The sequence below is a fragment of the Camelina sativa genome, chromosome 9 (genome assembly GCF_030686135.1).
Source record: "Camelina sativa cultivar CO46 ecotype springtype chromosome 9, ASM3068613v1".
NCBI lineage: Eukaryota > Viridiplantae > Streptophyta > Magnoliopsida > Brassicales > Brassicaceae > Camelina > Camelina sativa.
Genome location: NC_141888.1, coordinates 35,889,088 through 35,916,445, shown reverse-complemented (window position 1 = coordinate 35,916,445; position 27,358 = coordinate 35,889,088). Strand labels below are relative to the sequence as shown.

Sequence of the window (27,358 nt, the reverse complement as noted above, 5' to 3'; positions counted from 1 at the left end):
AATATTAAATCAATAAATTAGATTATCTTTAGAAAATTTAGTTTAGAATCTGATTATTACTAACATATAATAAAATTAATTAATTAAACTATCGAGTAATTTAGTATATGTTGTTATGGTTACATAAGAAACATGCAAAATTGTTATGATTACAAAATAAAATATAAAAGATATGAATTTGATTTTTAAACCACACAAAAAACATGTTTGTTTTTTGTTGTAATAAATAGTAATATTTTATCAATACTTTATTTTATACATTTAAAGATTTCACGGGTGAAACATATTTTTTACACGAAAAACGCAGCTTTGAATAAATAAACAAAAAACTTCAGTTACACATTTTGTTTGACACAAACAAATATTGGTTCTAAAATAATAATTTTACTTATAATAATTTTTTGTAAATTGATTTATCCAGCACATGGTGCGGTTGTGTTACCTAGTTTTACTTATTCACCAAGTTGTATATCGATGGAATGAGTATGCAGAATTTCACCTCAAAATTTCTTTCTATAACACGTTATCTTTAAACCCTAACCGTCTATTAAAAAAGAAAAAAAAACCTATCTGCCGAGACGTTCGAGCAGCCATCACCATTCTTGATCCGAGACGTTTGAGCAGCCGTCAGTGTGTTCGGACTTCCTTCTTCTCCAACGTCACCAACTTCTCTCACTTTCTCCATCGAGGTAAACATTCCACAACTATTAATAGGAACATAATCGTATTTCCATTCGCATGTTCTAATCTTATATAAACAATTGGTTTTTGATCGATTATGGTTTTTGGTCAATAATTACGGCTAAGTCATGGAAGCTTTGCTATACTGTTATTTTCTGGATTAATTGTTTATTTATTGATAGTATTTGTATTACTTACATATTGTAGATTCATAATATAACTCGTATGTTCTTATATAATTCGTTTTCCAAATCAATTTTATAATACTAATAGATCGATTAGTACGAGTACGACTTTTATAATAATACATCAATTTTTTTTGTAATTAAAAACTTAGTTTTACTTTTACAGCATATTAGTTAAAGCACATAATAACAATACTACTCTCTGGGTATAACCACTTGTTCAATATTTTGAGTTGATTTTAATTTTTGTTCGTGTGTTACTCATGTGTTGTTACCATGTCGAATCTCTCATCAAGCTTTGATTTTGCTGCCCTTCATCTCTGTGGAGATAATTATTTGCATTGTCAAGTTTTGGTTGAAATCCAAAAGGCTAGATGATACGATCATCTAGGGAAACACAGAAAATGAGCAAAACAAGGTACAAGCAATGATATTGCTCCATCATTACCTCAACTTGATTATGGAAGATCCAGCGCTTCTTTGAAGTGATCTGAAAGAAAGTATCAACACCAAAAAATGGTGATTCTACCAAGAACCTGTAAGTTTTTATGACTATAAGTTTATAAGTGAGTACAACTTCACCTTACATCAAATACCTTCCATATTGGTCCACTATATAGTGAAAAGATGATAAGTTAGATAATACTTTCTCTACCTTCTATGTGAATAATGTGCTATTACAAACACAATACCGTGAGCTAGAAAGGGATTTACGAGGTATTTTTAGTTAATTTCATGTCTTCTGTAGCTGAGAAGCAAAACCAGTTGTTACTGAAAAATCACAGTTTGCATCCAAATATTTGACTATAATGGGCACTAATTCATACATAACAATTGGGTTTGCTCTAAATCATATATTATAATGTGGGTCGATTTAGTTGGATGCAAACTGTGATTGTTAACTATTAATTTTGCTCTGCAGCAATAAGAAGACACAAAATTAATTGGGAATACCTAGAAACCCTTTTTCACGCTATTGTGTTTGTAATAGCACATTATTTGTATGAAATGTAGAGAAAGTCTTCTCTAATTTATCCTCTTCCATGATCTTTTCACCACATAGTGCCAATTTGGAAACTATCTGATGCAAGGCGGAGTTATACTCACTTACAGATTTATAGTCTTGAAAACTTATCTGCGTTCAATTATATTGGACTCTTGATGAATCACCATTTTTTGGTGTTCATACCTTTCTTTCAGCTATATACTATCTTTTAGAATATCTCATCGTGGGATTAAACCAAACTTTAAAGTTTTAAATGATTTCGACCTACAAAATTCTTTTAAGAACATTGTCAAGTTTACAAACATATATTATCAATATATGAATTGTAACTTTGCATTTACTAGTATACTCAAAATTTATAGTGGAGCTTATCACATAGTCAGTCATACACCAATTACTTTTTCCTGCAATATTAGGCGCCAAAATTGTTCGACCGAAAAAATATCGACTTAACCAATTCAAACCGGGAAATATTCCGTAAATAGGAAAATAACCGGTTGGTTCCTCGTGACTGTTATCCACAATAAGAATCCACGTGTCTTCTTCTTCTTCAAGCCCCTCCACCTCTTCTTCCATTTTTCCGCCATTCCACCGAGCGAGCGAGAGAGAGAGAGAGAGAGAAAATCTCCACTCCGAAAATATCTTACCCACTCATCTAATTAGTTTTGCGTCTTCTTTCTAGAGCTTGGTGGCGACTTGACACTGAGGTGTCAATCTCTGATTCTAATTCAATTCAAATCGGATAGAGTTCGATTTCTCGTTTCGGTTACTGTGTGGTTGAGTAATTTTCCCGGAGGAGGATATTTCAATCCTTATGTGAACTGTAGTTGCCAATATGAATCTGGCAATTCCGAATCCCAACTCACACCACCTCTCTTTCCTTATCCAGAATTCGAGTTTCGTCGGTAACCGGAGATTCGCCGACGGAAACCGTCTCCGTTTCCTCTCAGGAGGAAACCGTAAACCATGCTCCTTCTCCTCCGGTAAAATCAAGGCGAAGACGAAGGATCTCGTTCTTGGAAACCCTTCCGTATCGGTTGAGAAAGGTAAGTACAGCTACGACGTCGAGTCCCTGATTAACAAACTCAGCAGCCTCCCACCACGCGGAAGCATCGCGAGGTGCTTAGACATATTCAAGAACAAGCTTTCCCTCAACGATTTCGCGCTCGTGTTCAAAGAGTTCGCTGGTCGTGGTGATTGGCAGAGGTCGCTTCGTCTCTTTAAGTATATGCAACGGCAGATATGGTGCAAACCTAATGAGCATATCTACACTATTATGATTTCTTTGCTTGGTAGGGAAGGTCTTCTAGATAAATGTCTTGAGGTATTCGATGAAATGCCTGGTCAAGGCGTGTCACGCAGCGTTTTCTCTTACACGGCTTTGATTAATGCTTATGGTCGAAATGGACGGTATGAGACTTCTCTTGAGCTTCTTGATAGGATGAAGAGTGAGAAGATATCGCCTAGTATATTGACTTATAACACGGTGATTAATGCGTGTGCTAGAGGTGGCTTAGATTGGGAGGGTTTATTAGGTTTGTTTGCAGAGATGAGACATGAAGGGATACAACCCGATATTGTGACTTATAACACTTTGCTTAGTGCTTGTGCTATTAGAGGTTTAGGTGATGAGGCTGAAATGGTTTTTAGGACTATGAATGAGGGTGGGATTGTTCCGGATCTTACTACTTATAGTCATCTCGTTGAGACTTTTGGGAAGTTGAGACGGCTGGAAAAAGTGTCTGATCTCCTTGGTGAGATGGCTTCAGGGGGCAGTTTGCCGGATATCACTTCTTATAACGTCTTGTTAGAGGCATATGCGAAATCAGGTTCTATTAAGGAGGCAATGGGGGTCTTCCATCAAATGCAGGCTGCAGGGTGTACGCCAAACGCTAATACATATAGTGTTTTGCTGAATTTGTTTGGACAGAGTGGGAGGTACGATGATGTTCGGCAGCTTTTTCTTGAGATGAAATCAAGCAATACGGATCCTGATGCTGCTACATACAACATTTTGATTGAGGTTTTTGGGGAAGGTGGGTATTTCAAGGAGGTGGTAACTTTGTTCCATGACATGGTGGAGGAGAATATTGAACCTGACATGGAGACATACGAGGGTATAATATTTGCTTGTGGGAAAGGAGGACTCCACGAAGATGCTAGGAAGATTTTACAATACATGACAGCTAACGATATCGTGCCAAGTTCTAAGGCCTACACTGGGGTTATTGAAGCATTTGGGCAGGCTGCTTTATATGAGGAAGCACTTGTTGCTTTTAATACCATGCATGAAGTAGGAAGCAATCCAAGTATTGAAACATACCACTCGCTGTTATATTCTTTCGCAAGGGGAGGACTGGTCATGGAGTCTGAGGCGATTTTGTCCAGGTTGGTGGATTCTGGTATTCCCAGGAACAGAGATACTTTCAATGCACAAATAGAAGCCTATAAACAAGGAGGCAAATTTGAAGAGGCTGTGAAGACATATGTAGATATGGAGAAGTCAAGATGTGATCCTGATGAAAGGACGCTTGAGGCTGTTTTAAGTGTGTATTCTTTTGCGCGACTTGTTGATGAGTGCAGGGAGCAGTTTGAGGAGATGAAAGCTTCTGATATACTGCCCAGTATCATGTGCTACTGTATGATGTTGGCTGTTTATGGAAAGACGGAGAGGTTAGTGCTTTATCCAGTAATACACTCTGTCTTATGTTTTCTTTTGCGTTGAGTTTTTATAGCTCGTACCTTACTAAGCCAAATGATGATTTATTCCATTGTCATAGCATTTTTACTCTTTCAGCTGCCTTGTGTTCTTACATGATCAGGGATGGGAGAGATATGCTAGTGTACTGTAGCACCCTTGCTAATTTTATTGCAACTAACTTCAGCTTTCTGGATAAGTCGTACTTCAAGCCATTTTTTATATATTACTTCCTTAGTTTTAATTACACTTCAATTTTTATGTTTTTAGGTGGGATGATGTCAATGAGTTAGTGGAAGAGATGCTTTCAAATAGAGTATCAAATATTCATCAAGTTATTGGGCAAATGATCAAGGGAGATTATGATGACGACTCAAATTGGCAGATAGTGGAGTATGTGCTGGACAAACTCAATTCAGAAGGATGTGGTTTGGGAATAAGGTTTTACAATGCACTTCTGGATGCTTTGTGGTGGCTGGGTCAGAAAGAGCGAGCTGCAAGGGTACTCAATGAGGCAACGAAACGTGGACTTTTCCCTGAGTTATTCCGGAAAAACAAACTCGTGTGGTCTGTGGATGTGCATAGGTAGCTTAAGAGCCCTACACTGGCTTTAGTTCAAATCTATGAAATGGTTGCTTACCACTCAATCTAATTCTTTGTTTTGAATGTTCTGCAGGATGTCAGAAGGTGGTATGTACACAGCACTATCGGTATGGCTAAATGATATGAATATTAAGCTTTTAAACGGAGAAGATCTTCCTCAACTAGCTGTTGTTGTTTCAGTGTAAGTATTTTGATGCTAACTAGCTCATTGCAGGGTGCTTCCAAGCTTTGCGTTTTCATGTCTTTTGCCTTTTTAACTCTTTCTTTTTAACGTCTCAGACGGGGACAGTTGGAGAAAACCTCTGCTGCAAGAGAATCTCCCATCGCAAAAGCTGCTTTCTCCTTCTTGCAGGATCATGTCTCGTCATCATTTTCCTTCACGGGATGGAATGGAGGTCGCATTATGTGCCAGCGATCTCAGCTCAAGCAGTTACTGTCAAAGATAGAGCCAACTTCAGAAGAGTCCGAAGATAAGAACCTAGTTGCTTTAACAAACTCGCCCGTTTTTGCTGCTGGAACAAGAACTTCTACAAACAAGGACACAAACCACAGCGGTAACCCTACGCAACGAAGAACGAAAGTGAAAAAGGAACTAGCAGGAAGCGCAGCTTAATCTGTGTGTGTGTAATTTCTGTTGCCAAGACCAGCAATCAAAGGCCTATTCTGTCTTCCTCCATGTAAGACTAGTCGGTGAAAAACTCTGCGTCTATGGTCTTTAATACTCATCCACCAGCACTCCCATTGTGGTGTCAAGCAGTAGTGTCAGCCTCTGTTAGACAGAAGAATCTGGTGAAGATGAGAAATGGTGATCTTAGTTTATATGCAGAAGCATAGCGTTATGAAGCGTCAAGTAAGTAGCCAACTAAGTGTTCTGATGAAATGGTTAGAATTAGACCAATGATTTTGCAGCCATAGATTTTGTTTTGTTTTTCATTCAACTGTCTTTGGGATAACTATGAAGCTAAATACTTGTGTAAGATTCGATGCTCTAGTTACAACTACAAGTACAGGATCTATCAATCAAGATTCCTCAGAGAAGCTCTAGTTTTTTGGTTGTGACCTAATGTGATGATCTACCATTCCACCCAATGGTCTGAAAATTAACTTTAGCACAACTACTCCACCCATAATAAAGAAAACACTTGTTGTGCAAGATTCCTTCTTCGGCCTGATTCATCTTTATTCTATCTCTCTCCCTCAGATTTGTGTTTGTTATCTGATTTAGGAAAGTCACAACAAACTTCTCATCCAAATTGGTAAAAGAAGAAGAAAAATAAAGGAGAAAGAAAGGCTCTTTCTCTCTAGTGCTTAACACATTACACTTTAGGACTCCACTTTGTATGCATAATAAAGGTAATGGTGGCTTTGCTTTCTAACCGATGCTAGTGCCTTTGTGTGTTTTTTGCTGTCTTCCAAAACTATTTACCAAATTATGTGTATACACCTTTTTTTTACAACTTTTACCTATAAATCTCTAAAATAATTATATAATAGGGAAGAATATAATAATTTATGTGATCACTTTGCTTATAGTAGAATCACATCCTAACATTTCTACAACTATATAAACGAGGTACCTCTACGATTCTCTGTTGAAACTGTATATAAGTTTAGTTTCCTGATATTGTAAGTTTTTTGAGTTGAAGTTCAAAGTTATAATTTCCAAAAAGGATTCACTTGTCTCCAAGATTTTTTAGTATCCCCTAATAATATACACAAAGATCGACAAGATAATAGTTCTTTTTTTCGAAAAAAGTACAAGGATAGAGCTGTAACTATCTAATATAATAAAGTAGGGTTACACCCTTTGAGGAGCTCCCTCCACCCGACACGTGGCACCTTTTCAATTTTTCGTTCGATAAAAATTTATCCGACATAACGGGCCGTATATCATGAATTTCGTAATGGGCTGGAGGTTGGTTAATGGGACTCAAATATTTCGAAACCCGTATCCGGCTTACTCTCTTTCCCGAATGTCTTACTTCCCCGACTGTCTCTCTTCACCTCCGGCGTATCGCCGTTTTCGATCTCCTCAATTTCTAAACAAAGAAGCCCAGATTCAAACATCAACTCCTCGTAATTCCAAGTTTTGTACGGGTAAGCTATGTTTCGAAGTCGCAACTCACCATAGAATTCTCCCGACCTTACTACTTTAATTAGGTTGTAAAGATAAACTTGTGTTTGGTATATGTGATGTAGGGTGTGGGATCCTCTTAAGTATGAATAATTAACCATTCGTCTTAGATTTATGGGTGTTTTTAATTGTCCGAGAAGGACCATTGAGATAGAGTCATAGGTCGTCCTAGCTTAGTACATCGAAATGAATTGTTATCCATTGTTCCGTATTTAGTTGACAGAGAAAGACCTACACCCGTTTTCCGCTGCTTCTGTATCATCACGATAGTGATCTTCTCCTCTTTTACTCTCCGGTATCACCCGTTGTTATATGTGTGATTTGTTTTACAGAAACTGTCTTATTTAGCACACTTTGGTATGGTTATTTTCCCAGTTGGAACCACCCTCAATGTTTGTCAAATAGAGCAAAAGCAAATAGAGATTTTAGGAAGCAAACCTATAATATTGTTCTGTTATTTTCTAATTCTCTTCTTCAAGTTATGGTCCCCTAAGAGTTATACCGTTTACAATTTTCTTATTTCCTTGGTGTCTAATTATCGTCTCTGCTATTTTACTAGCCACTTCTTATTGCTATTTCCTCCCATCTAACTGCAGGTTGCTGGGACTCGGTGGTTAGGAATATTTCAACACTGCAGGCCAGGTTGGTGAACTTTTAAATTTGAAATGCCCTTAGTTTTTGCCTCCCATTAAGATTAATTCCATCCTCTAACCACAAAATCCATCCCATATCTGTTTAATGCCATAAAAGGTAATTCCACACTGATTTTATGCCTTTACTTAATGCCTTTAATCATGTTAGGTCGCCTAGCCTCTCTGTTTTCCTCCATCCCATATTTGTTTACATGCCATAGAAGGTAATTCCACCCTGATTATATGCCTTTACTTAATTACCTACCTGATTTTTAGCCTTCTCTTTATTTCTTGTGATGCGTTACGTTTCTACCATAAGTTACTAATTACTTACCTCCCAATTTGAAGCCCTACCTTCTAACATATATATATATATATATATATATATATATATATATATATTTGCTTCCATACCTCATCAAAATAAAAACACAAACAACCCTACCTCCGACCTTTTTTAAAAAGAATGTCTTCGAAAGATTCTCCTTCAGATAGCCCAACTTTCACCTATCTCAAGCTCGATGAAATTTCAGAATCCCTAGACACACCTACCATAGTCATCCGTCTACTTCATTTCTGGGATGCCCGTGATTTCAAACGCAACAATCTTCTTCTGAGTGTGGAGTGTCTTCTTCTGGATGAGGAGGTTCTGTTTTTTTTTTCCAAATTAGGATCATTTTTGCCCTTTTATTTAATTCCTTAGTGTTTATTTCTAGATTCAGTTTGATTTCCCTCTTAATATCCTTCATGTTAATGTAAATCTAATCCAAACTCCTTATTTTAGGCTAATGTTATACAAGCATCTATCCACCCACGGCATCTTCACAAGTTTCGATCTACACTCAAACATGGCTGCCTCTTCATGATTACTAATTTCGATGTCAGGAAGCAACCAAATTCATACCGCCTCTCTGACCATGCGTACAAGATTTTACTCAATGATCACACCTCAATGGATGTTCTAGACCCTGACGAATACTCTATTCCCCTGGAGTATTTCTGCACTCGGAACTACAAGGACATCCAAAGTTTGGTGGGTAAAGGAGAGATGTTACCAGGTACAATGAAAATATATTTGATTTATATATGCTTTGTATACAACCTGCTAATATGTTGTTCACTCATTTCACCGTAGATATTGTAGCCCAAGTGTCATGTATTCGGAATGCCGATAAGGTCGACGAAACCACAACTCCACCGAAGACTACGTCGAACCTGATTCTTACGTGTGTATTTGACAGGTTGATTCCAAAGCTGCTCTATATACCTACCATTGCCTGCCTAGAGACTAACCACTGTTTTCTCATCTGTAGTGGTGACACCGCTTATGTCTCCGTCTGGGATAACCAAGCATCTAAGGTCCGTGAAGATGTTGCTCTCCTAAAAGAAGAGCCTATTGTAGTAATCGTCACTGGTGTGAATCCCAAAAACCTGCGTGGTATGTCTCTTTCCTTGCCTTTATTTGATACAAACTCTTAAATGTGATATACTCTTTCACCCTTAATTATTACTCACACTTTCCTTTGCAACAAAATCTAAGGTGACCTATATCTCAACGCCACTGCCTCGACCAGATTCTTTTGGAATGTTGAAAACAACATTACAGAGGAATTCCGTAAAAGGTAGTTTCATCTCTCAACCTATTTGGTACCCTCATCATATAAACTAACTATTGCATTTACCTTTTCATATGCAGCCCCTGTTACCAAAAAGATTTAATTCCCACCATTGAAAACCCAGCGCCCATGTCTGCTCCTGGCGACGTCCAAAGCATCTCTGAAATCCTTGCTTATGTTGATGAACAAAGCGGGAAGGTAATCCCACTTCCCATCATGTATCCTCCCTTTTCTTTGCCAAGAAAGTTGATTATTTGAATTAATTTTTTCTGCCAGGAGAAACTTTTCTGGTGTAAGGCAAAGGTTGTGGACTTGATTTTAAGCAGTGGGTGGTTCTTCATATCATGTACGACTTGCTTTAAGAAAATGGAAACTTCAGGTGATACACTCATATGTGGTGGGGCATGTGACTCTGATACGGCTATTGGTCGGCTTAGGTAATCAGTAGATTATTACACACGTGTTTTAGTACCTTCATATGTATCTGATATAACACTCTTTATGCATTTTACTACTTTCAGATATCGCATTGAAGTTGTTGTTGAAGATGAGTGCCAAACCTCTACTTTTGTACTCTTTGACGAACCGGCTAAGAAATTATTCAAATCAAGTGCATCTACCTTGGCTGCGAAAAATGTAAGGCAACTTCAATTTATTAGGGTTTCGTAGTCAGAACAGGAGACCTTAATCGTATATTTTCACTACAGAATGTAGCTCAGAATGATGCTTGTGGCCTCATAGTCCCCAAAGAAATCCAAAATTTAGTTGGCAGGAACTTTGTATTCTGCATTAAAGTGCGAGAATACAATTTCACAGCTAAGTACCAGAGTTTTGCTGTCGCCCAAATTGAGATACCTCCAGCAGTAGCAGTGAAGAAGGTATGATCTTATTTCTTCTCTGATAGCTAACTACCTTCTGTGGACCCAATTCAATAGTCTCAATATGTCACAGAGGCCTGCACCTCCAGGAAGTAGCAAAGGAAAAGCATCTGATTTAGTGCCATGTAATCCAAAAGGCGAGAAGGCCAGTGATGTCAGCCAGCAGTCGAAGAAGCATCGTCCTCTTAGGTGATTTTCTACATAATATATATGACTGCAAATTATATTTTGCGCTTAATCTCCTCCCTCACTTACTTTGCCCCCAAATGTCCAGGAAGAACAAAAATAAGGTTATTGGAGACACTGATGACGATACGGTGAGTAGCCGACAATCTGATCCTACCTTGGAAGATGATGTCTAGCACCCTTTCATTGAAGCATAATAAAAAATGGAACCAACGTCCCATTCTCTTTCAACAGCAGTTTATTTTCAACAATTTCAGCATTTGTTTCAAACTTTGTCCTTTCTTTTATCCACTTCTTTGAGATCTTTATTAGTACTTTTCGAATTCCTAAAATTTGGCTTCATATTTAAGGTTCCCAAAAACATAGCTGACCTCCAAATTGAAAACAACAAGTATGGTTTAAAATATTATAACACCATAATACAAATACAAAATTTTAATTAAGAACACCAAGTAATCAAGGTAAATGTAACCAAATAGACGACATAAGAACCACAGTCAAAACCTCTACTTGAAACCAACGCAAATAGACAAATGGGGATTCCAAAAACACACCGCATCACTACAATTGGCAAAGGATATATAAGCTGGGAGAACATTATACTATTATTAGATTAGAAAGGAAACATAACAATTGTAAGTATGGTTTTAAATATTATAACACCATAATACAAATACAAAAACAGAGAGAAACGAGAAGACATGGGAACATAACAATTGAGAACATGAGTATAAAAACTGGGAGAACGTTATACTGTTATTAGATAAAAAAAGGAAACACAACAATTGTAGTCTCTCATACAAGCATAAACCTCAACTTAGGACAAAACAACAACATTATTCAATGATTCCACGAGCCAAACATGCTTCTTCATATGTTCTGTAAACAACACCTTCAAACTCCTTCAAATCTTCATCACATGTAGGTCCTCTCACTACACCTAGAAGGATTCTTAAAAAAAATAGCTCCCCTCTGTTTCTCGGAACATGTCCAATCCTCCCTCTTTGAAAACCTCTTTTCCTGGGCATAAAACGCTTCTCTTTCCTGTTCCAAGTAAAACGGCCTGGTATCTCCTCATAGGTGAGCGTTCTCGCAAGTGGGTTGTCCCTATTCAACTTCAACCAAGCCGTGAACATAGATTCATCATTATCGTCATCACCATCAATGAAACACAGTTTCATCTCTGGTACATGAAAAGTCAGTGTAAGCTCAGAAACATGACCCATATTAGTTGACACCCCTTTTAGGACTAATTAAAATGAAACCGATATTGGAGGAATATATAGAGGCCTTACACAATCTATACTATTGAAACAATCTGTACTATTAAAACAAATATCCATACATTTACTACTCATTAATAAAATAAAGAGAGTATCTTTTAGTCAACAATAATGAAGGCTGATATCTCACATTGTGAAAAAACGTTTTCCTCTTGAAAGTCAAATCCTATATAGAACCCTTGAACACACCAAATGTAGACGTTGGTGGCTGCCAAACTATAGTACAAAGAAGACAATAATGACACGATTCATGTGAACAATTAAACCATCTCAATAATGACATTTAAGTACTATTATGTTACAAACAGACCAAAGGTTGGACAAATACTCACAACGGCAACAAGGAATTGAATACCAATATTAAAGCCCAAAATAAATAACAAATGAGGCAACCAAAATGAGAGTAATGCACTATGCACCAGTATAAAAACGAACAACCCAAACATGGAAAACACTTACAACTCACATAAAAAGAGAAGCAATGGAATATATACTATATGCAATGTACTCTGCTCTAATTCCAACTGAAACAAATCCTCGAAACAACCTCCATCTCAAACTCTCAAGACCACGTCGAGGAGAAATCGACATCACCTACACCATCCCGTTCACCAATGAGCAAATCCTACATCCCACTAACAATCATTTCAAAGAGATCACCAACTTCTACCTCACATTTCATGATATTGACGAAGCAACATCAGGTACTTTAACCAATATTTTGACAGACTTTATACACTCAACAATTGGATTACTAGGAGAGGGTACTACACAACAAATAGAAGTCTTTCTGGAGATTGAAGATAACAACCCAAATGCATCGAGAAGGCTAGATATGGAAGTGCTAATAGGGGAGCTGAAAATTACACAGACACAAGCGCCAGAAGAAGAAGATGGGGTATGTTCAATATGTCTTGAAGAACTACAGGGGGAAAGAACCATAAACACTCTACAATGCAATCACAAATATCATCATGAGTGTATTACAGATTGGTTACGTCGCATACCAACATGCCCAACTTGTAGAAGACAAATACTTTAAGCTTCTTAACAATTTCTAATGCAATAAATCATGTCGCTTAATTTTCCAATAAAACAGAACACTATACAAGTCAATATTTTGTCAATATTTGGTCACTATCTTACTAAAATCCCCTGTCCTTAAAAAGGACAAACTCTCTGTTGAGAAATCAAATCAAATACTCACTGAGTTTAGAAACCAATGACAATGAAAACATACAATCACAAAGCCAATGACAACCAAACGATCACCCTCTTCTATGGTAAGAGAAACTGAATGCATGATTAAATCCAAACACATTAACAAAACAGAGAAGAGCAATATTCGAATTGTAAAACCGTCCCAAGCAAATAAAAGTCAGCAGACCAAGTGACGCCCGCCTAATACTTGATATCAAATATACACAGGTAAACTCTTAAACGAATGACTTGCAAGAATTAAAGTCTAACCAAAACAGTTCCTAAAATGTAGCCTCCACATTTAACCCTACGACCATAATTAAGGAGATTTGAAATATGAAACAGTAATCAAATCTAATAAATACTCATAAGCCATGTTTTCCTCTGTTTAGGTCAGAGGCTATTACAAAATTTAAAGTAGTTTCAGCATACTTTCTTCTTAACTTCATTGTCCTAGAGCCCATACAATCCCATGTTTATAATTTCCAAACTAAAAAAAACAAAGGGAAAAAACAACATACGGAAAAGGAAGGAAAATGAAATCAAACACTCCCTCGGTCTCACCCATGGATGCTGAGAGAGCAAGAGAAGGAAGGAAAATCAGCATTGCCCAGAAAAAAACCAATAGACGCAAACTACAAACAAAAAGCAGTGCTACTTCCAGAACCCATAAAAAAGGTAGGCTTCATAATGACTACAAAATATGTTTCCATAGTTCCCACTTACGTAACTTGCTTTGTACCTGATCTATCTATGAATTAGGTAAACCACCAAAGAGAAATCATAAAGAAGACAAAACTCCAGCAGGCTCTACGAGTAAGACTCTATCACACAAAATCTCAATTAGCTAAAACAATGCCCTACTAATCTCCACGCCATTAAAACTCGCAAACACACTTGTCTTACAAATGCAGACACCAATGATATTAAAGAGGTGGATAATTTGAGATCAATTGGTGGGAAAACAACATATGGTAATCCTTAAGGAAAATCGGTATTTTCATACCCCAACTAAGGGGCTATGTTGAATTCCTACTCTAGCTTTAACAATGAGCAAATTCATACATTAACTTAAATAAAACAGAACATTTACCTGAGATAAGTTGCTCCATATTGCCCTGTGCTTTTTCCTGACGTACTTAGCTTCTAAACAGAATTAGGCCAGTCATCCGGCTCAAAACCACGGCCCCTCAAATCTCGAACAAAATCAGAAGAGGCATCAAAGCTAACAGGCAGGAAACGTCAGGCGGCCAAACCTGCAATCACAAATGGCCAGAAAAAAGGTCAGCTTAATTTCAATGTATGGAGTATGTCTACTTCTTCAAATAAACCACTCAATATTCTTACACATGCATCTCCAGCTAAAAGGCGCCGTCGCCAACCACCCTCATTCGATTTGGTTGATTGTCCACACTGCGGTGCACTGATGTGGCATGCTGAAAGCACAAAGAGAACCAAAGACAAAAGCAAATTAACCTTCTCCCTTTGTTGCCATGGTGGACGTGTGAAGTTACCAAAAGTGAAGGACACACCTGACTTTCTAGACGGACTGCTTAAAACATCTGCCAATTTCCGCCAGAATATAAGAGTGGCTAACTCGGCATTTGCATATACCTCTACGGGAGCCAAAGTAGACGAGTCTGTTAACAAGAATCCGAGACCATACACCTACAGAGTTCACGGCCAAAACTGCCATCGTCTTGGTTCTATGCTACCTGCAGCAGGCGAGGAAACAAAGTATTCTCAGATGTATATTTTTGACACTGCCAATGAAGTGAAGAACAGAGTAAATTCGGTCACCAGAACTGAATCATCGACTTCCCTTGATGAGAAAACCGTAACTGGATTGATGGAGATGCTTGATAGCACGAGTGTGCTCACAACAATTTATAGAGCTGCCAGAGATCGATACGAGCTTCAAAAACCAACAGAGTTGTCTATAAGATTGGTGGCCCAAAGGCATAGAGGGAAACAATATGATCTGCCTACCTCCGATGAAATAGCTGGACTTATTGTTGGTGATCTATCTTCCACAACAGGCTGTAGGGATGTCATCGTCCATCTTAAATCGGATAACCATCAAAGAATAACCGAGCTACACCCACTTTACATGGCTCTACAATACCCTCTATTGTTCCCATACGGCGAAGATGGTTACCACCCAGATATACCATACGCAACAACAACAGAGAAGGCTATCAAAAGGAAATGTGTGACCATGCTCGAGTTCTACGCTTATCAAATACAGACAAGACTATTAGAAGGTACCACTCTCGTCAGGTCTGGACGTCTACTCCATCAATACGCCGTAGACGCATATATGGCAATAGAACAAGAGAGGATGGGCTGGTACAGGCGAAACCAAAAAACCTTAAGGGCTGATGTTTACCACAACATCTGTGATGCAATTGACAGAGGGGACAGTGATGCAATGAAAGTGGGACGCCGAATAATCCTCCCTTCATCTTTCACCGGAGGCCCAAGATATATGGCTCAGAATTACCATGACGCGATGGCAATTTGTAGAACCTTTGGAAACCCAGACTTATTCATCACCATGACGGCGAACCCAAATTGGGAAGAAATCAAAGAACATCTTCAACGATCCGGTAACTTTACGGCCAACGACCGGCCAGATCTTGAATCCTGTGTTTTTAAGATGAAGTTAGAATCTCTCGTGGCTGATCTTTGGGAAGGGGAATTCTTCGGCGAGGCAAAATCAAGTAAGCACCTAAATCTAAAACAAATAGTCATTCACCCAAAAAAAAAATTATATATCCTTCAATGTCTCTCAATGAAGTGGTTTACATTTTTTGATATGTTAAAAATACCACCCCAAACCCAAAAAAAAAATTAAATCACAAAATTAATATGTTAAGATACTAAGAAAATTTAAAGAACTGGACAAATATCATTCCTGAAACAATAAAAAAGTCACAATTCATATATATGTAAACAAAGTTAAACAAACTTGATATATTAAGATACTTAAATAGTTTAAAATAATGAACAAATACCATTTATTTGACACTAAAAGAGTCACAAATTACATTTTGACTAATAACAAATTTGCCAACAATCAAATAATAAGAATCCTAATATATATGTGGGTTACAATGGCCCATAATTTACAGTTCATGACTTAAAAATACAATGATTTTAAACTAAGCTGCAGTTTTAAAACCAAAACGATATCATTTTTTAACATATGAAAGACTACATTCCTATTACTAATTAAATAAAATCTCTCTGCATTCCCTCTAATAGATGTTTGACAGAGGTATTAGAGTAATGGATTTTAAAAAGTTATAAGTTGAACAAACCCCAAACCCAATAAAAAAAATAGAAACACAAAATTAATATGTTAAGATACTAAGAATATTTAAAGAACTGGACAAATATTATTCCTGTAACAATTAAAAAGTCACAATTTATATATATCTAAACAAAGTTAAGATACTTAAATGGTTTAAAATAATGAACAAATACCATTTATTTGACACTAAAAGAGTCACAAATTACATTTTGACTAATAACAAAATTGCCAACAATCAAATAATAAGAATCCTAATATATATGTAGGTTACAATGGTCCATAATTTACAGTTCATGATTTAAAATACAATGATTTTAAACTAAGCTGCAGTTTTAAAACCAAAGCAATGTGATTTTATAACATCCAATGATTTTAAAAGACTACTACTTTTAAATGAAAGACTACATTCCTATTACAAATAAAATAAAATATCTCTGCATTTCCTCTAAGAGATGTTTGATAGAGGTTTTGCAGTATTGGATTAAACAAAGTTATACTATACTCCCTTCCTTATCCCTCAAGTAATATGTTAGACAAGCAGCAGGTTTGACAATCTATATACTCGTTAAATCTCATCTCCAAAAATTACTAAAGCTCCTCTTTATTGTATTGCAGTTGTATACACCATAGAGTTTCAGAAGCGGGGCTTGCCTCATGCGCATATCTTGGTCTGGCTACAAGATGATTTGAGGACTCCCACGAATACAGACATAGACAAAATAATTACCGCCGAGATCCCTGATGAGAGCAGCGACCCTGAAGGATATAAATTGGTTGAGCAGTTTATGACCCATGGACCATGTGGCAAAGATAACCCAAATCTATCATGCACTGAGAATGGGATATGCACCAGAGGTTTCCCAAAGCCATACACACGTCAAACAGAGTTCGATGATAAAGGTTTTGTCACCTACCGACGTCGGCATGATTCGAGGAACTACATTACTAAAGGGGGAACAAAGTTAGATAAGCGTTTTGTTGTCCCACATAATCTCGAATTGCTTAAGAAGTACAAGTGTCATATCAATGTGGAGTGGTGTTGCAAAACAGAGGCGATAAAGTATTTATTCAAATACGTGACCAAAGGAGTTGACAAGGCGACCATTGTTGTAGAGAAGACTAAAGGTTCTTCCGGAGGAGATGGTAGCAGCAACCCAAAAAATGAAGACGTAGACGAGATAAGAAAGTATCAAGAATGCCGTTATCTATCAGCATGTGAGGCGATGTGGCGTATCTTTGCCTTCGACATTCATTATAGCAAACCAGCCGTTCAACGCCTAACCTTGCATTTACGGGAGCAACAACCGGTGACGTATAGTGCAGAACAAAGTCTTGACAGTGTAATCGCACGCCCTGGGATTGACAGAACAATGTTCACAGAGTGGATGAAGATGAACGAAACAGACCCTTTCGCACGTACATTAACATATGCTCAATTCCCTCAATGGTATGTGTGGAATATAACCGCAAAAACGTGGACAAGAAGAAAGCAAGGTCACACCATCGGGAGGATTGTCAACATCCATCCAACAGTAGGTGAGCTGTACTACATGAGACTTCTTCTAGGCGTCGTCATAGGACCAACAAGTTATGATGACATATTAACTGTCGATGGAATAGTTTACGAAGACTTCAAAGGTGCATGCTTGGCCAGGGGTATGCTTGATGGTGATAAAGAATGGGTAGAAGCATTAGAAAAAACTCATCAGTGGGGTTTCCCATGCCAGCTGCGTAGTCTCTTTGAGACACTCTTGATCTACAGTTTTGTTAGTAGTCCACTGAATTTGTGGAACCACTGTTGGCGATATATGGCGGATGATATTGAGCACACGCAACAGAAGAAACTGAAACTGACGAAACTACACCTCAGGGAGGAGCAGCTAAAGAACTACACATTGCTAGAGATTGAGAAAATCTTGCAGCAACACGACAGAACACTATCAGATTTTCCCGATATGCCAATGCCAGACAATGAGATGATGAAAGAGCTCTGTAATTCATATCTTATGGAAGAGCAAGGTTACGACGAGGACGAACAACAACCAGATCATGATCTTCTATTTGGGACTTTGAATGACGAACAGAGATTGGTCTTCGATGGAGTGATGGACTCCGTTGAGAATGGAGAGGGAAGATTCTTCTTTCTTAATGGACCAGGGGGAACTGGGAAGACGTACGTATACAGAACATTAATAACAAAGTTAAGAGCAATGAAAAAGATTTTATTGCCCGTTGCATCTTCAGGCATTGCAGCTTTGCTTCTCCAAGGAGGCCGCACAGCCCACTCAAGATTCAAGATACCAATAACCCTACATGAACATTCTATGTGTGAAATCAAAAAAGGATCGATGCTTGCTGAGCTGATAAGAAAAACAGATTTGATCATTTGGGATGAGGCACCAATGACTCATCGTTTTGCATTTGAAGCGGTAGACAGATCAATGCGGGATCTTCTAGCGGAAGATGACCCCAAAGCAATGCATAAAATCTTTGGAGGGAAGACGGTATTACTAGGTGGTGATTTCCGTCAAATACTACCCGTTATACCAGGGGGCAGTCATCAAGACACAGTCTTAGCAACAATAAACAGATCATATCTGTGGGATTCATGTAAGTCCTATACCCTGACCAAGAATATGCGTCTGAAAGTGGAAGAGATCAAATTTGCTCAGTGGATTCTTCAAGTTGGGGATGGAACAGCGCCAAAAAGAAACAGAGAGAGAGAGAGCTACGAGGAGGTAGACGACATCAAAGTAAATAAAACACTCATTCTACAAAACGAGCACAAACATATTGCACAATTAGCAGATGATGTATACTCGGATTTTGAGTCCTCGTATCTAGACCAAGAGTACATTACAAGGAGGGCCATTCTAACACCAAAGAATGACACTGCTCACGAACTGAATATGTTTCTCCAAAACAAAATCCCAGACGACGCAAAGGAATATTTGAGCTCGGACAGTATTGAGAAGGATGGGGATTCTAACAAGTCAGATGAACTGCTATACCCTGCAGAATTTTTAAACTCACTCAAAATCTCAGGTTTGCCAGATCATTGTTTGAAACTAAAAGTCGGGTCTCCAGTCATGCTTATACGAAATTTGAATCAAAAAGAAGGACTCTACAATGGAACCAGGTTAAGAGTGACATGATTGGGGACCAGAGTCATTGAAGCAGAGATTTTAACTGGTACAGCAGTTCGAAACAAGGTGGTCATCCCAAGGATAATACTATCTCCACCTGATCAGAAGTGGCCATTCAAATTGAAAAGACGACAATTCCCTCTACGTTTGAGCTACGCAATGACTATTAATAAAAGTCAGGATCAAAGTCTGGAACAAGTAGGCTTATATTTGCCAAAACCCGTTTTCAGTCATGGACAGTTGTATGTGGTGCTATCACGAGTAACATCAGAAGGAGGGTTGAAGGTCCTTAACATGGAGGATGAGGCAACAAATACACTTAAAAACATTGTATACAAAGAAGTATTCAACGACGCCAGCACATATAGGTGACAGCAAGGTATTCTCTCAATTTCTAAGAAAGCTATGTTGTCATTGATCTCTGCTTCTTCTTTACTTATTTTTCACTCCAGTGAAACTTGAAATGCGTAGCCCTTCCGCATCTTCGGCCAGAAGATATTACCAAAGAGGACCTCACCAAGGCTGAAGATACGAACTCAAACGAGAGCCCCCACCTAATAACCAAAGACCTTGACACCTGGTATGTATCTTCTCTTCCCTTTTCCTTTTTATGGAGACTCTATTAGTTTGTCTAGGAAGCTATGACGGACATTGAATGCGGAAGACGAGAGTAAGGACATTCGCTTTCAACAACACCCACCAGCAAGAGAGAACAGGCATCCCAAATGAGACAAAGGTATCCTATATAACAATATAATGTACTTAGACTGAAATTCCGTAAATAGAAAATATATTCAGTACTAACGAAACCAATCCCTCTACCAGATAGTCACCTAAACGGAGGTCAAAAACTTCAAGATTGGAGAATAAAGACCATCAAATGTGGGGAATAAAATGCAATAGGAAACTATCCTTCCCATGGGGCAGACCCAACGTATCCTTATGCTCAATTTATTAAGACTACACTTTATATAATCTGTACATATACAAACGTATTGTTTTCCTTCGGGGAATACACAGTACTACATACTTGTCAAATACCACTTAATCTCGAAATGGAGAAAGAGATGAAAATGCAGAGAAATCTGGCCCAGGCCCCCCCCCCAGCTGTTTCCCCAAGGTTTTATTATATGATTTCTTTAAAGACAGCAACACTATCAAACTGATGTATCTCTATTCTGTAATACATTAATGTGTAAACCACGACGGAGGTATTTTCCGGCATGTTATAGTGGACGTTGAGAGGTCGGTCTCTCCCCAGATGTAGCGGTTGCGTCCGTGAACTGGGTAAACAAAGTTAGTTGTCTTCAAAACTCGCTAACCAAATAAAATCACCGCATATGTAACAAAATAGCCATATGACATAGAGTACAGCGACATATATCCCAAAAATAATTAAAAACGATTATTAGAAACCAAAATCCATATTAAGTGTAAATCAACTGAGAACAAAGGAACCTATTGGAATATAAAAGACAAACAACAATTGTTTGAAAAAAGTAAAATAGATCGCCACAATCAAATACCCAAAAAACAATAATAATATATCTAACCCACGCAACGCGTGGGATTTTACCTAGTATATTATAGAGTAGAGTACAGAATCATTTCAGAAGCTGACTATTTTTCTAAGAGCAAGTTGCATTCGCTTAGCGACATTGAGTTGACCAGATTTGTTTAATACATTATATAATAACCCTAAGATTTTTATCATTAAAAAAAAAACACATAAGATTTTAAAGGTAACGTTAAAGAAAATAAAAACGTCTATTTCATTTCATTTAAACCTTCTTTATAAAGTAATTTTTAGGTATTTTCTCAATTCGATTTTTTTGTCTTTTTACTTTTAAAGTTAACGAAAAGGTTATATAAACATTTAGGATAACATTTATATAACTCATAAAATTAACAAAAAAAAAATGGTAAAGAGAGATTACCTAATAAAATCACTCTAATCTAGTCAGCCAATGAAATAAAAAAAGTCTATCCAAAAGGAAAACTATGTAAAGAGACAGCCAGGTAATAAAACGAGAAAAGAACAGACGAATATAAACAAGACACGTGTGATACGACAGCATCACCAGTAGTTGCAACATGTAATAATTTAAGAAAGAAACCACGTGGCTTTTGGGCTTATAAATAAAAAAAACAGCCTTTCAGATCTCAAACTCACACCACTCCATCCATATTTACTATTGCTCTGTACTTTTTGTCTTTTTGATTCCTTATTAGAGAAGAGAAAGGCGCAAAGGGTAAAATCGGAAATAAAATTATGGCCGACGGTAGTACTACTAGCTCCTCGGAGTCAACCAACGTGTGCGGCGGTGTCGTGAGAAGAGAGATTATGCTGTTCGGCGTCAGGGTTGTGCTTGATCCGATGAGAAAGTGCGTGAGTTTGAACAACTTGTCTGAGTATGAGCAGACGGATGAGTCTCCAAAGATCGACGGCGAGGATAGAGAAGGACAAGATAAGAACAAAACCCTCGCCGGTTACGCCTCCGCTGATGAAGCTGTTCCGATGTCTTCTTCCAACGCCAAAAGCGAGAGGAAACGAGGTACTCTTGAGCTTCGATAAAGTTGATCACTTTGACACCTTTTTTCAATTTTAATAGTTTTATTCTGCTTGTGGCTTATTATGTGATTATGGGGTTTGTTTTCTTTTGGTGAAAGATGCTAAAGTTATTGTCTTTCTGATCTTTAAGGAGTACCATGGACTGAGGAAGAACACAAGTTGTTCTTGGTTGGGTTGCAGAGAGTAGGGAAAGGTGATTGGAAAGGAATCTCAAAAAACTTTGTCAAGAGCAGAACCTCTACTCAAGTAGCTAGTCATGCTCAGAAGTACTTCCTCCGCCGTAGCAATATCAACCGTCGCAGGCGAAGATCTAGCCTTTTTGACATGACTACTGACACGGTGATTCTCTATTCCTCTTGTTACTCTAAGCTAAGTTGTTAGATATTAGCTGAAAAATACTAGTACATTAGCAGCCTGGAAATAGAGAACCTTTGGTGATTGTTTTGTTAGTGAAAACTTTTAAGTATAACCAATTGGTCTTTGTTATTTAGGTTATGCCTATGGAAGATGATCAAGTGGTTATGCAGGAGAACACATCACAATCATCTTCTGTTATACCAGAAATCAACAACTTCTCTATACATCCAGTTATCAACAACTTCTCTGGTGGTAATAATAATGCATCAGGGAACCAACCATACGGACAGTTTGGTTCCTCGAATCTCATTGATTTGGTTCCATCAACTTTTCAAGCAAGGCCTGCACCGCTCTCTCTCAACCTCTCACTAGCTTCATCTAATCTGAACGAGCCATCTTCTTCAATGCATTCAGCTTTCAACACGATTGGAGTCGCTTAGAGCATATCCGAAAAGGTCTGCAAAAACACCAACCTGTTTGTTTCTTTGTTGTACAGATAGGTCTTGACTTTGTTATAAAAGATTCGGCAAATTTATGTATTTGGCTACAAAAATCTGTGGGGGAAAAGAATGAAATAATAAACAGAGCTTGGAGATAGGACTTTAAGTGTGTGTTTTTTAGGGTTCATGATCATCCTTTTTTTTTTTTTCCTTCCATGTGTGGAAGTTGTTGTAATACTCTCCAAGTTCATTCGTGTGGATCTATCAAAACTTTATATATATATATATATCATATTAACGTTATGTTTTCATTCATGATATCAACCATAAACACAGTTGTACTTTGCTTCTCATGTGGCTATCTCAATCATGTATGATTATTTATGGGGTTTTTATAATAATATCTGATTTCCTAGGATAAGATATTGTAAGTGTTTGTAGAATAATAATAATAATGTCATTATCTTTAATGATGCCAATAATGTCACATTTTATTGGTCACTTCCATTATAGTGGAGCTTTTTCTTTTCCAATCAAAATCCAGATTCTCTTTTTATACTTATATATTATTGTGGGATGATTAAGTACGGTTAAATTCGGGTTTTACCATTAGCTTCTAACTCAAAACCTATGTTGCATGGAAACTCTTTTTGAGGTGCGTTTCCTGTTTCCAAAACGTTTCGGAAACGGAAACTCGTGGAAACTCGGAAACAAGTTACAGAAACACGATTTCTAAAAATCTCTGTTTGGAAACACGATGGAAACTCCGTTTCCATTTTGGAAACTCGACAGAAACTCGTTTTTATAATTTCAAAATTTAATAAATAAATAAACTGAAAATATAAGAATTCATGATACATATAATGATAAAAAATATAATATAATTAGTAGCTTAAAAGTTAAAATCCCTAAATATATTGCAATGATGGTCAAAAAAATTGATTTTGAACGTTTATTTTTTTTACAGTTTTACTTTTAATTAAACTATTTAATATTTATGTTTTGAATTTGTGTTGTTTCAGATTTTTTTAATATAGTTTTTATGTTTGAGGATTCATTATATCTATATATATATATAGCTATACATATATCTACGTTTCCTACACGTTTTCATTATTTAATTTTTGAAAAAACCCGTTTCCCGTTTCCGAAACGTTTCGTTTCCGTGTATCCGTTTCCATTTCCATGCAACCTTGCTCAAAACCAATTGACAACGAATGAAGAGACCCAAACTCTTTATATATTATTCAAGTTTCTTCACATCTATCTGATGTAGGATCTTTTCTCTCTTGTATTACTTTTATATATGTGATCATCTTTATTTTGTCTAGGATTTAGTACATAGTTTTGTATAAATAGAAGACTTACTATTTATAAAAGTAATATAAAACATATATAAAAGTAAATACAAGATTTAGTAATATCTAGAAAATAGGAAAATATCCCGAATAGGTATACATTTACCTGTTTCGTAAGCAATAATCTTCCAATCAAAAGAACATGATCCCCATTCATTAATCAACCCAGCACACAACATTCACATATATGGCATGTCCTCTGTTTCCGTCGTGTATGGTTGTATTTACTTTCAGCGTCAACGACAAAGTTCTCCTCACGTCTAAGCGGGAAAAATTACAAGAATCATATTACATAGTTTATTTTTTGGTACATCTCTTTGCCTTGACATTATCTCTTAATTTGCCTTGACATTATTTCTAAATTTGCCAATTTTAGATCTGAGATTATCCTTTATTTTTGGGTACTTTCTCTCCTCAAAATTCCAGTTTAATCTAGTCTGTATTAGACTCACCAAACCCAGAAATAGGAACACAAATCACAAAAGATAAGAGAGAGAGAGATTATGATCTCTGTTTTTATTTGATTGTTAAACCAATTTGATTTCATATGTTTATACAATTGCTCTGTTTTTTCCTGTTCTTGTTTCTTCTTTTACAAGGCACCATGTCTAAACGTTCTTTTAAGAAGTTCGTGGAACAAGAACTCGGATCTCTTCCTCTTTTCGTCATCTACACTGTTCTTGAATGGAGCCTCATCGTTATCCTCTTCATCGATGGCCTTATCGCCTTTTTCTCAAACCAATTCGCCAAATTCTTCGAACTCAACATTCCTTGTCTTCTCTGCACCAGGATCGACCACATTCTCATCCCTAGAGACCCTATATCATATTACAACGAGTCAATCTGCGAATCTCACAAGAAGAAAGTCTCTTCTCTTGCTTATTGCCATGTCCATAAGAAGCTCTCTGAGATTAAACATATGTGTGAAGGATGTCTTCTCTCTTTCGCCACCGAGAAAGACTCTGACTGTGATACTTACAAGTCTCTCATTGGAATCTTACACAAAGATCTCGAGCTTCTCATTGACGATGAACGTGAACTTCCCTTGGCGTTCAAGAAAGATGACAATTTTGTTCAGACAACAAAAAATCTTGTGGATTACAAGATTAACAACAACAACCTTAAAAGTGATAGCTTGAAGGAACATTGTTCGTGTTGTGGAGAATTATTAAAATTGAAATCTGAGAAGTTGCCGAAGAACAACTCTTTCCTGGCTCCTGCTCCTTCACCTAGGGTTTCGTACAGTAAACAGTCTGAAAACGAACCTGAGTTTAAGGATATTGATATGGACAGAACACCGAGTTTTGTAAGAGGAGGTAACAAGTTTTTTGGGGTCCCTCTGTCTGATTCGGCGCAAAACAGTCCACGATGGTCCGTTCGGTCTCTTAAGAAACCCCTTTTGGATAAGCCAGAGAATGCTTCTTCGGACGCGGCAGATCAAAACGGTGAATCCATCCTTCATCAGCTCAAGAAAGAGGTTCGCTTGGACAAGAAGTCACTCATTGATTTGTATATGGAGTTAGATGAAGAGAGAAGTGCTTCAGCTGTTGCAGCCAACGAAGCGATGGCTATGATCACGAGGCTTCAAGCTGAGAAAGCCGCTGTTCAGATGGAGGCTTTGCAGTACCAAAGAATGATGGATGAACAAGCAGAGTATGACCAAGAAGCTTTGCAGTCTATGAGTAGTGAATTGGCGAAGAGGGAGGACGAAATGAAGGAGCTTGAAGCTGAGTTTGAGGCTTACAGAGAGAAATATGGATGTTTGTCAGATGAAGACGATGCACGAGAAGAGTTTCTTGAACAAAACGGCGATGCTAGTGCAGATACAACTAAACCAGTCTCGGATTGGGTGGTCTGTTCTTCAAATCAGGAGGAGAATGGCCAAAGCATCGATCAAAATGAGTCTACAAAATCACAAATGAAAGTGTCAGAGGAGTCTACCACAGAAAATGATGTCTCTGAACATGAACAAAGAGGTATGATTTTTTACTATGAGGTTTGATCACTCTGTGTTGTTTAAATCTGATCCCAAAAAAAAAACCCTTTCTTATCTTGTGTTGTTGTGATGAAATTGGTCAGGGAATGAAAGCAAAGAAGGGATTGTAAAAGAGCTTTCAGACATCACAGAGAGGCTAAGTGCTCTTCAATCAAATGGTGATTTGTTGAAACATATTGCTAATGTTTTGGATGTTAGTGAAGGAGAAGCAATTCTATTGCAGATATCTCAAAATTTGCACATGCTTCGTAGTTTTGTTGCTATGCCTTCAGAATCCATGGACTTGTAATACTCATCTTTTATTGTTTCTTAGAGAACAAGCAATCACCCACGCCTTGTCTTAACTCTAAAACATTTGTTTGATTCTTTCTCAATAAAAGTTTCAGTTTGCTCCATAAACCCAACCTTTTTATGTGGATCATACATGATTTGTTTCAAACGCAATTTTTTCCGTCCGTATATGTAGATGTGAATTTTTCCTTTAACATATTGCATTATGCTAACCATTTTGAATTTTATTGTCTTAAACATATTGCTAATTTCAATAAGGAGAAGCAATGAATTTAGATTTAATTTTGTATAAATGTTAGAATCAAGGAGTAAGGGTTTAATTTGTACCTAACTTGTTTCAGCCAATATCATAGCTCTAGCCACTGGTCTCAGTGAGTTGGGATTAATTTTGAACCTAACTTATTTAGCCTAGCCATATATGCTTTGCCTTATTATAGAAGCCATAAAAGAATTGCATACATTTGAACCCAACATTCATAAAAATTCAATCTTTCATGTGTTTCCCTTTAACCCATCTTATTCTTATCCATTCAAGCTATAGGGTCGATCCAAAAACACCCAATTTCCAACGCTATATATAACCCCTTACAAGACTTCTGTGTTGCTGATCTCGAAGCTTCCCCAACCAACAGTGGCTACCCCTGCAAGTCACAAGTCACCTCTGAAGACTTCTTTTTTTTATAGAAGCACCTATATACTTAAAACAATAATTTTAATAATATCGTGTTTGAGTTGCGTATTTTTATCATAATAATTTGTTTTAATTACTTCACTAACATA

General features: G+C 37.3%; 5 protein-coding genes across 12 annotated transcripts; all 5 read left to right on the top strand.

The window, feature by feature from the left end:
• Window positions 1-2,379: 2,379 nt before the first annotated feature.
• On the top strand, window positions 2,380-6,206 carry LOC104713123 (pentatricopeptide repeat-containing protein At1g74850, chloroplastic). Its single transcript, XM_010430175.3, has 4 exons — window positions 2,380-4,545; window positions 4,841-5,155; window positions 5,247-5,354; window positions 5,453-6,206. The coding sequence occupies exons 1-4, from the start codon at window positions 2,708-2,710 to the stop codon at window positions 5,784-5,786; spliced, it is 2,595 nt and encodes an 864-aa protein (XP_010428477.1). The 5' UTR covers window positions 2,380-2,707; the 3' UTR covers window positions 5,787-6,206.
• A 561-nt stretch (window positions 6,207-6,767) lies between these two features.
• On the top strand, window positions 6,768-10,961 carry LOC104715847 (replication protein A 70 kDa DNA-binding subunit E-like). Of its 7 annotated transcripts, none has more exons than XM_087467086.1 (14): window positions 7,092-7,270; window positions 7,904-7,949; window positions 8,109-8,163; window positions 8,473-8,585; window positions 8,724-8,997; window positions 9,075-9,180; window positions 9,253-9,377; window positions 9,480-9,561; window positions 9,636-9,753; window positions 9,832-9,992; window positions 10,077-10,191; window positions 10,263-10,433; window positions 10,507-10,622; window positions 10,708-10,961. In XM_087467086.1, the coding sequence occupies exons 5-14, from the start codon at window positions 8,802-8,804 to the stop codon at window positions 10,793-10,795; spliced, it is 1,278 nt and encodes a 425-aa protein (XP_087323212.1). In that variant the 5' UTR covers window positions 7,092-7,270; window positions 7,904-7,949; window positions 8,109-8,163; window positions 8,473-8,585; window positions 8,724-8,801; the 3' UTR covers window positions 10,796-10,961. The 7 variants fall into 7 exon arrangements, with proteins under 7 accessions (XP_019085736.2, XP_087323214.1, XP_019085737.2 ...); XM_087467090.1 differs by having other exon boundaries at window positions 8,457-8,585; XM_087467088.1 differs by lacking the exon at window positions 8,109-8,163 and having other exon boundaries at window positions 7,088-7,270.
• A 2,707-nt stretch (window positions 10,962-13,668) lies between these two features.
• LOC104715846 (uncharacterized) lies at window positions 13,669-19,573 on the top strand. Its single transcript, XM_010433219.2, has 4 exons — window positions 13,669-13,780; window positions 13,865-13,918; window positions 14,257-15,825; window positions 17,034-19,573. Exons 1-4 carry the CDS (start codon window positions 13,669-13,671, stop codon window positions 19,571-19,573), a joined length of 4,275 nt encoding a protein of 1,424 aa, XP_010431521.2.
• A 2,078-nt stretch (window positions 19,574-21,651) lies between these two features.
• Window positions 21,652-23,244, top strand: LOC104713122 (transcription factor MYB1R1). Its single transcript, XM_010430174.3, has 3 exons — window positions 21,652-22,119; window positions 22,267-22,475; window positions 22,628-23,244. Exons 1-3 carry the CDS (start codon window positions 21,837-21,839, stop codon window positions 22,931-22,933), a joined length of 798 nt encoding a protein of 265 aa, XP_010428476.1. The 5' UTR covers window positions 21,652-21,836; the 3' UTR covers window positions 22,934-23,244.
• A 1,209-nt stretch (window positions 23,245-24,453) lies between these two features.
• LOC104713121 (putative myosin-binding protein 6) lies at window positions 24,454-26,686 on the top strand. Of its 2 annotated transcripts, XM_087463757.1 has the most exons (3): window positions 24,454-24,598; window positions 24,891-26,267; window positions 26,371-26,686. In XM_087463757.1, the coding sequence occupies exons 2-3, from the start codon at window positions 24,896-24,898 to the stop codon at window positions 26,574-26,576; spliced, it is 1,578 nt and encodes a 525-aa protein (XP_087319883.1). In that variant the 5' UTR covers window positions 24,454-24,598; window positions 24,891-24,895; the 3' UTR covers window positions 26,577-26,686. The 2 variants fall into 2 exon arrangements, with proteins under 2 accessions (XP_087319883.1, XP_010428475.1); XM_010430173.2 differs by lacking the exon at window positions 24,454-24,598 and having other exon boundaries at window positions 24,616-26,267.
• The last annotated feature ends 672 nt before the right edge of the window (window positions 26,687-27,358 follow it).

What these genes read in the sequence shown, in the direction of transcription:
- LOC104715846 (XM_010433219.2), top strand. Translation starts at nt 13,669, where the DNA reads ATGGATGCTGAGAGAGCAAGAGAAGGAAGGAAAATCAGCATTGCCCAG. An exon ending in AACTCCAGCAGGCTCTACGA is followed by an intron (nt 13,919 to 14,256) that starts GTAAGACTCTAT and finishes GCTTCTAAACAG; the next exon opens with AATTAGGCCAGTCATCCGGC. An exon ending in CTTCGGCGAGGCAAAATCAA is followed by an intron (nt 15,826 to 17,033) that starts GTAAGCACCTAA and finishes ATTGTATTGCAG; the next exon opens with TTGTATACACCATAGAGTTT.
- LOC104713121 (XM_010430173.2), top strand. Translation starts at nt 24,839, where the DNA reads ATGTTTATACAATTGCTCTGTTTTTTCCTGTTCTTGTTTCTTCTTTTA. An exon ending in CTCTGAACATGAACAAAGAG is followed by an intron (nt 26,268 to 26,370) that starts GTATGATTTTTT and finishes GAAATTGGTCAG; the next exon opens with GGAATGAAAGCAAAGAAGGG.
- LOC104715847 (XM_010433220.3), top strand. Translation starts at nt 8,406, where the DNA reads ATGTCTTCGAAAGATTCTCCTTCAGATAGCCCAACTTTCACCTATCTC. An exon ending in CTTACGTGTGTATTTGACAG is followed by an intron (nt 9,181 to 9,252) that starts GTTGATTCCAAA and finishes TCTCATCTGTAG; the next exon opens with TGGTGACACCGCTTATGTCT. An exon ending in ACGGCTATTGGTCGGCTTAG is followed by an intron (nt 9,993 to 10,076) that starts GTAATCAGTAGA and finishes TACTACTTTCAG; the next exon opens with ATATCGCATTGAAGTTGTTG.
- LOC104713123 (XM_010430175.3), top strand. Translation starts at nt 2,708, where the DNA reads ATGAATCTGGCAATTCCGAATCCCAACTCACACCACCTCTCTTTCCTT. An exon ending in GTTTATGGAAAGACGGAGAG is followed by an intron (nt 4,546 to 4,840) that starts GTTAGTGCTTTA and finishes TTATGTTTTTAG; the next exon opens with GTGGGATGATGTCAATGAGT. An exon ending in TGGTCTGTGGATGTGCATAG is followed by an intron (nt 5,156 to 5,246) that starts GTAGCTTAAGAG and finishes AATGTTCTGCAG; the next exon opens with GATGTCAGAAGGTGGTATGT.
- LOC104713122 (XM_010430174.3), top strand. Translation starts at nt 21,837, where the DNA reads ATGGCCGACGGTAGTACTACTAGCTCCTCGGAGTCAACCAACGTGTGC. An exon ending in CAAAAGCGAGAGGAAACGAG is followed by an intron (nt 22,120 to 22,266) that starts GTACTCTTGAGC and finishes CTGATCTTTAAG; the next exon opens with GAGTACCATGGACTGAGGAA. An exon ending in TTGACATGACTACTGACACG is followed by an intron (nt 22,476 to 22,627) that starts GTGATTCTCTAT and finishes TTTGTTATTTAG; the next exon opens with GTTATGCCTATGGAAGATGA.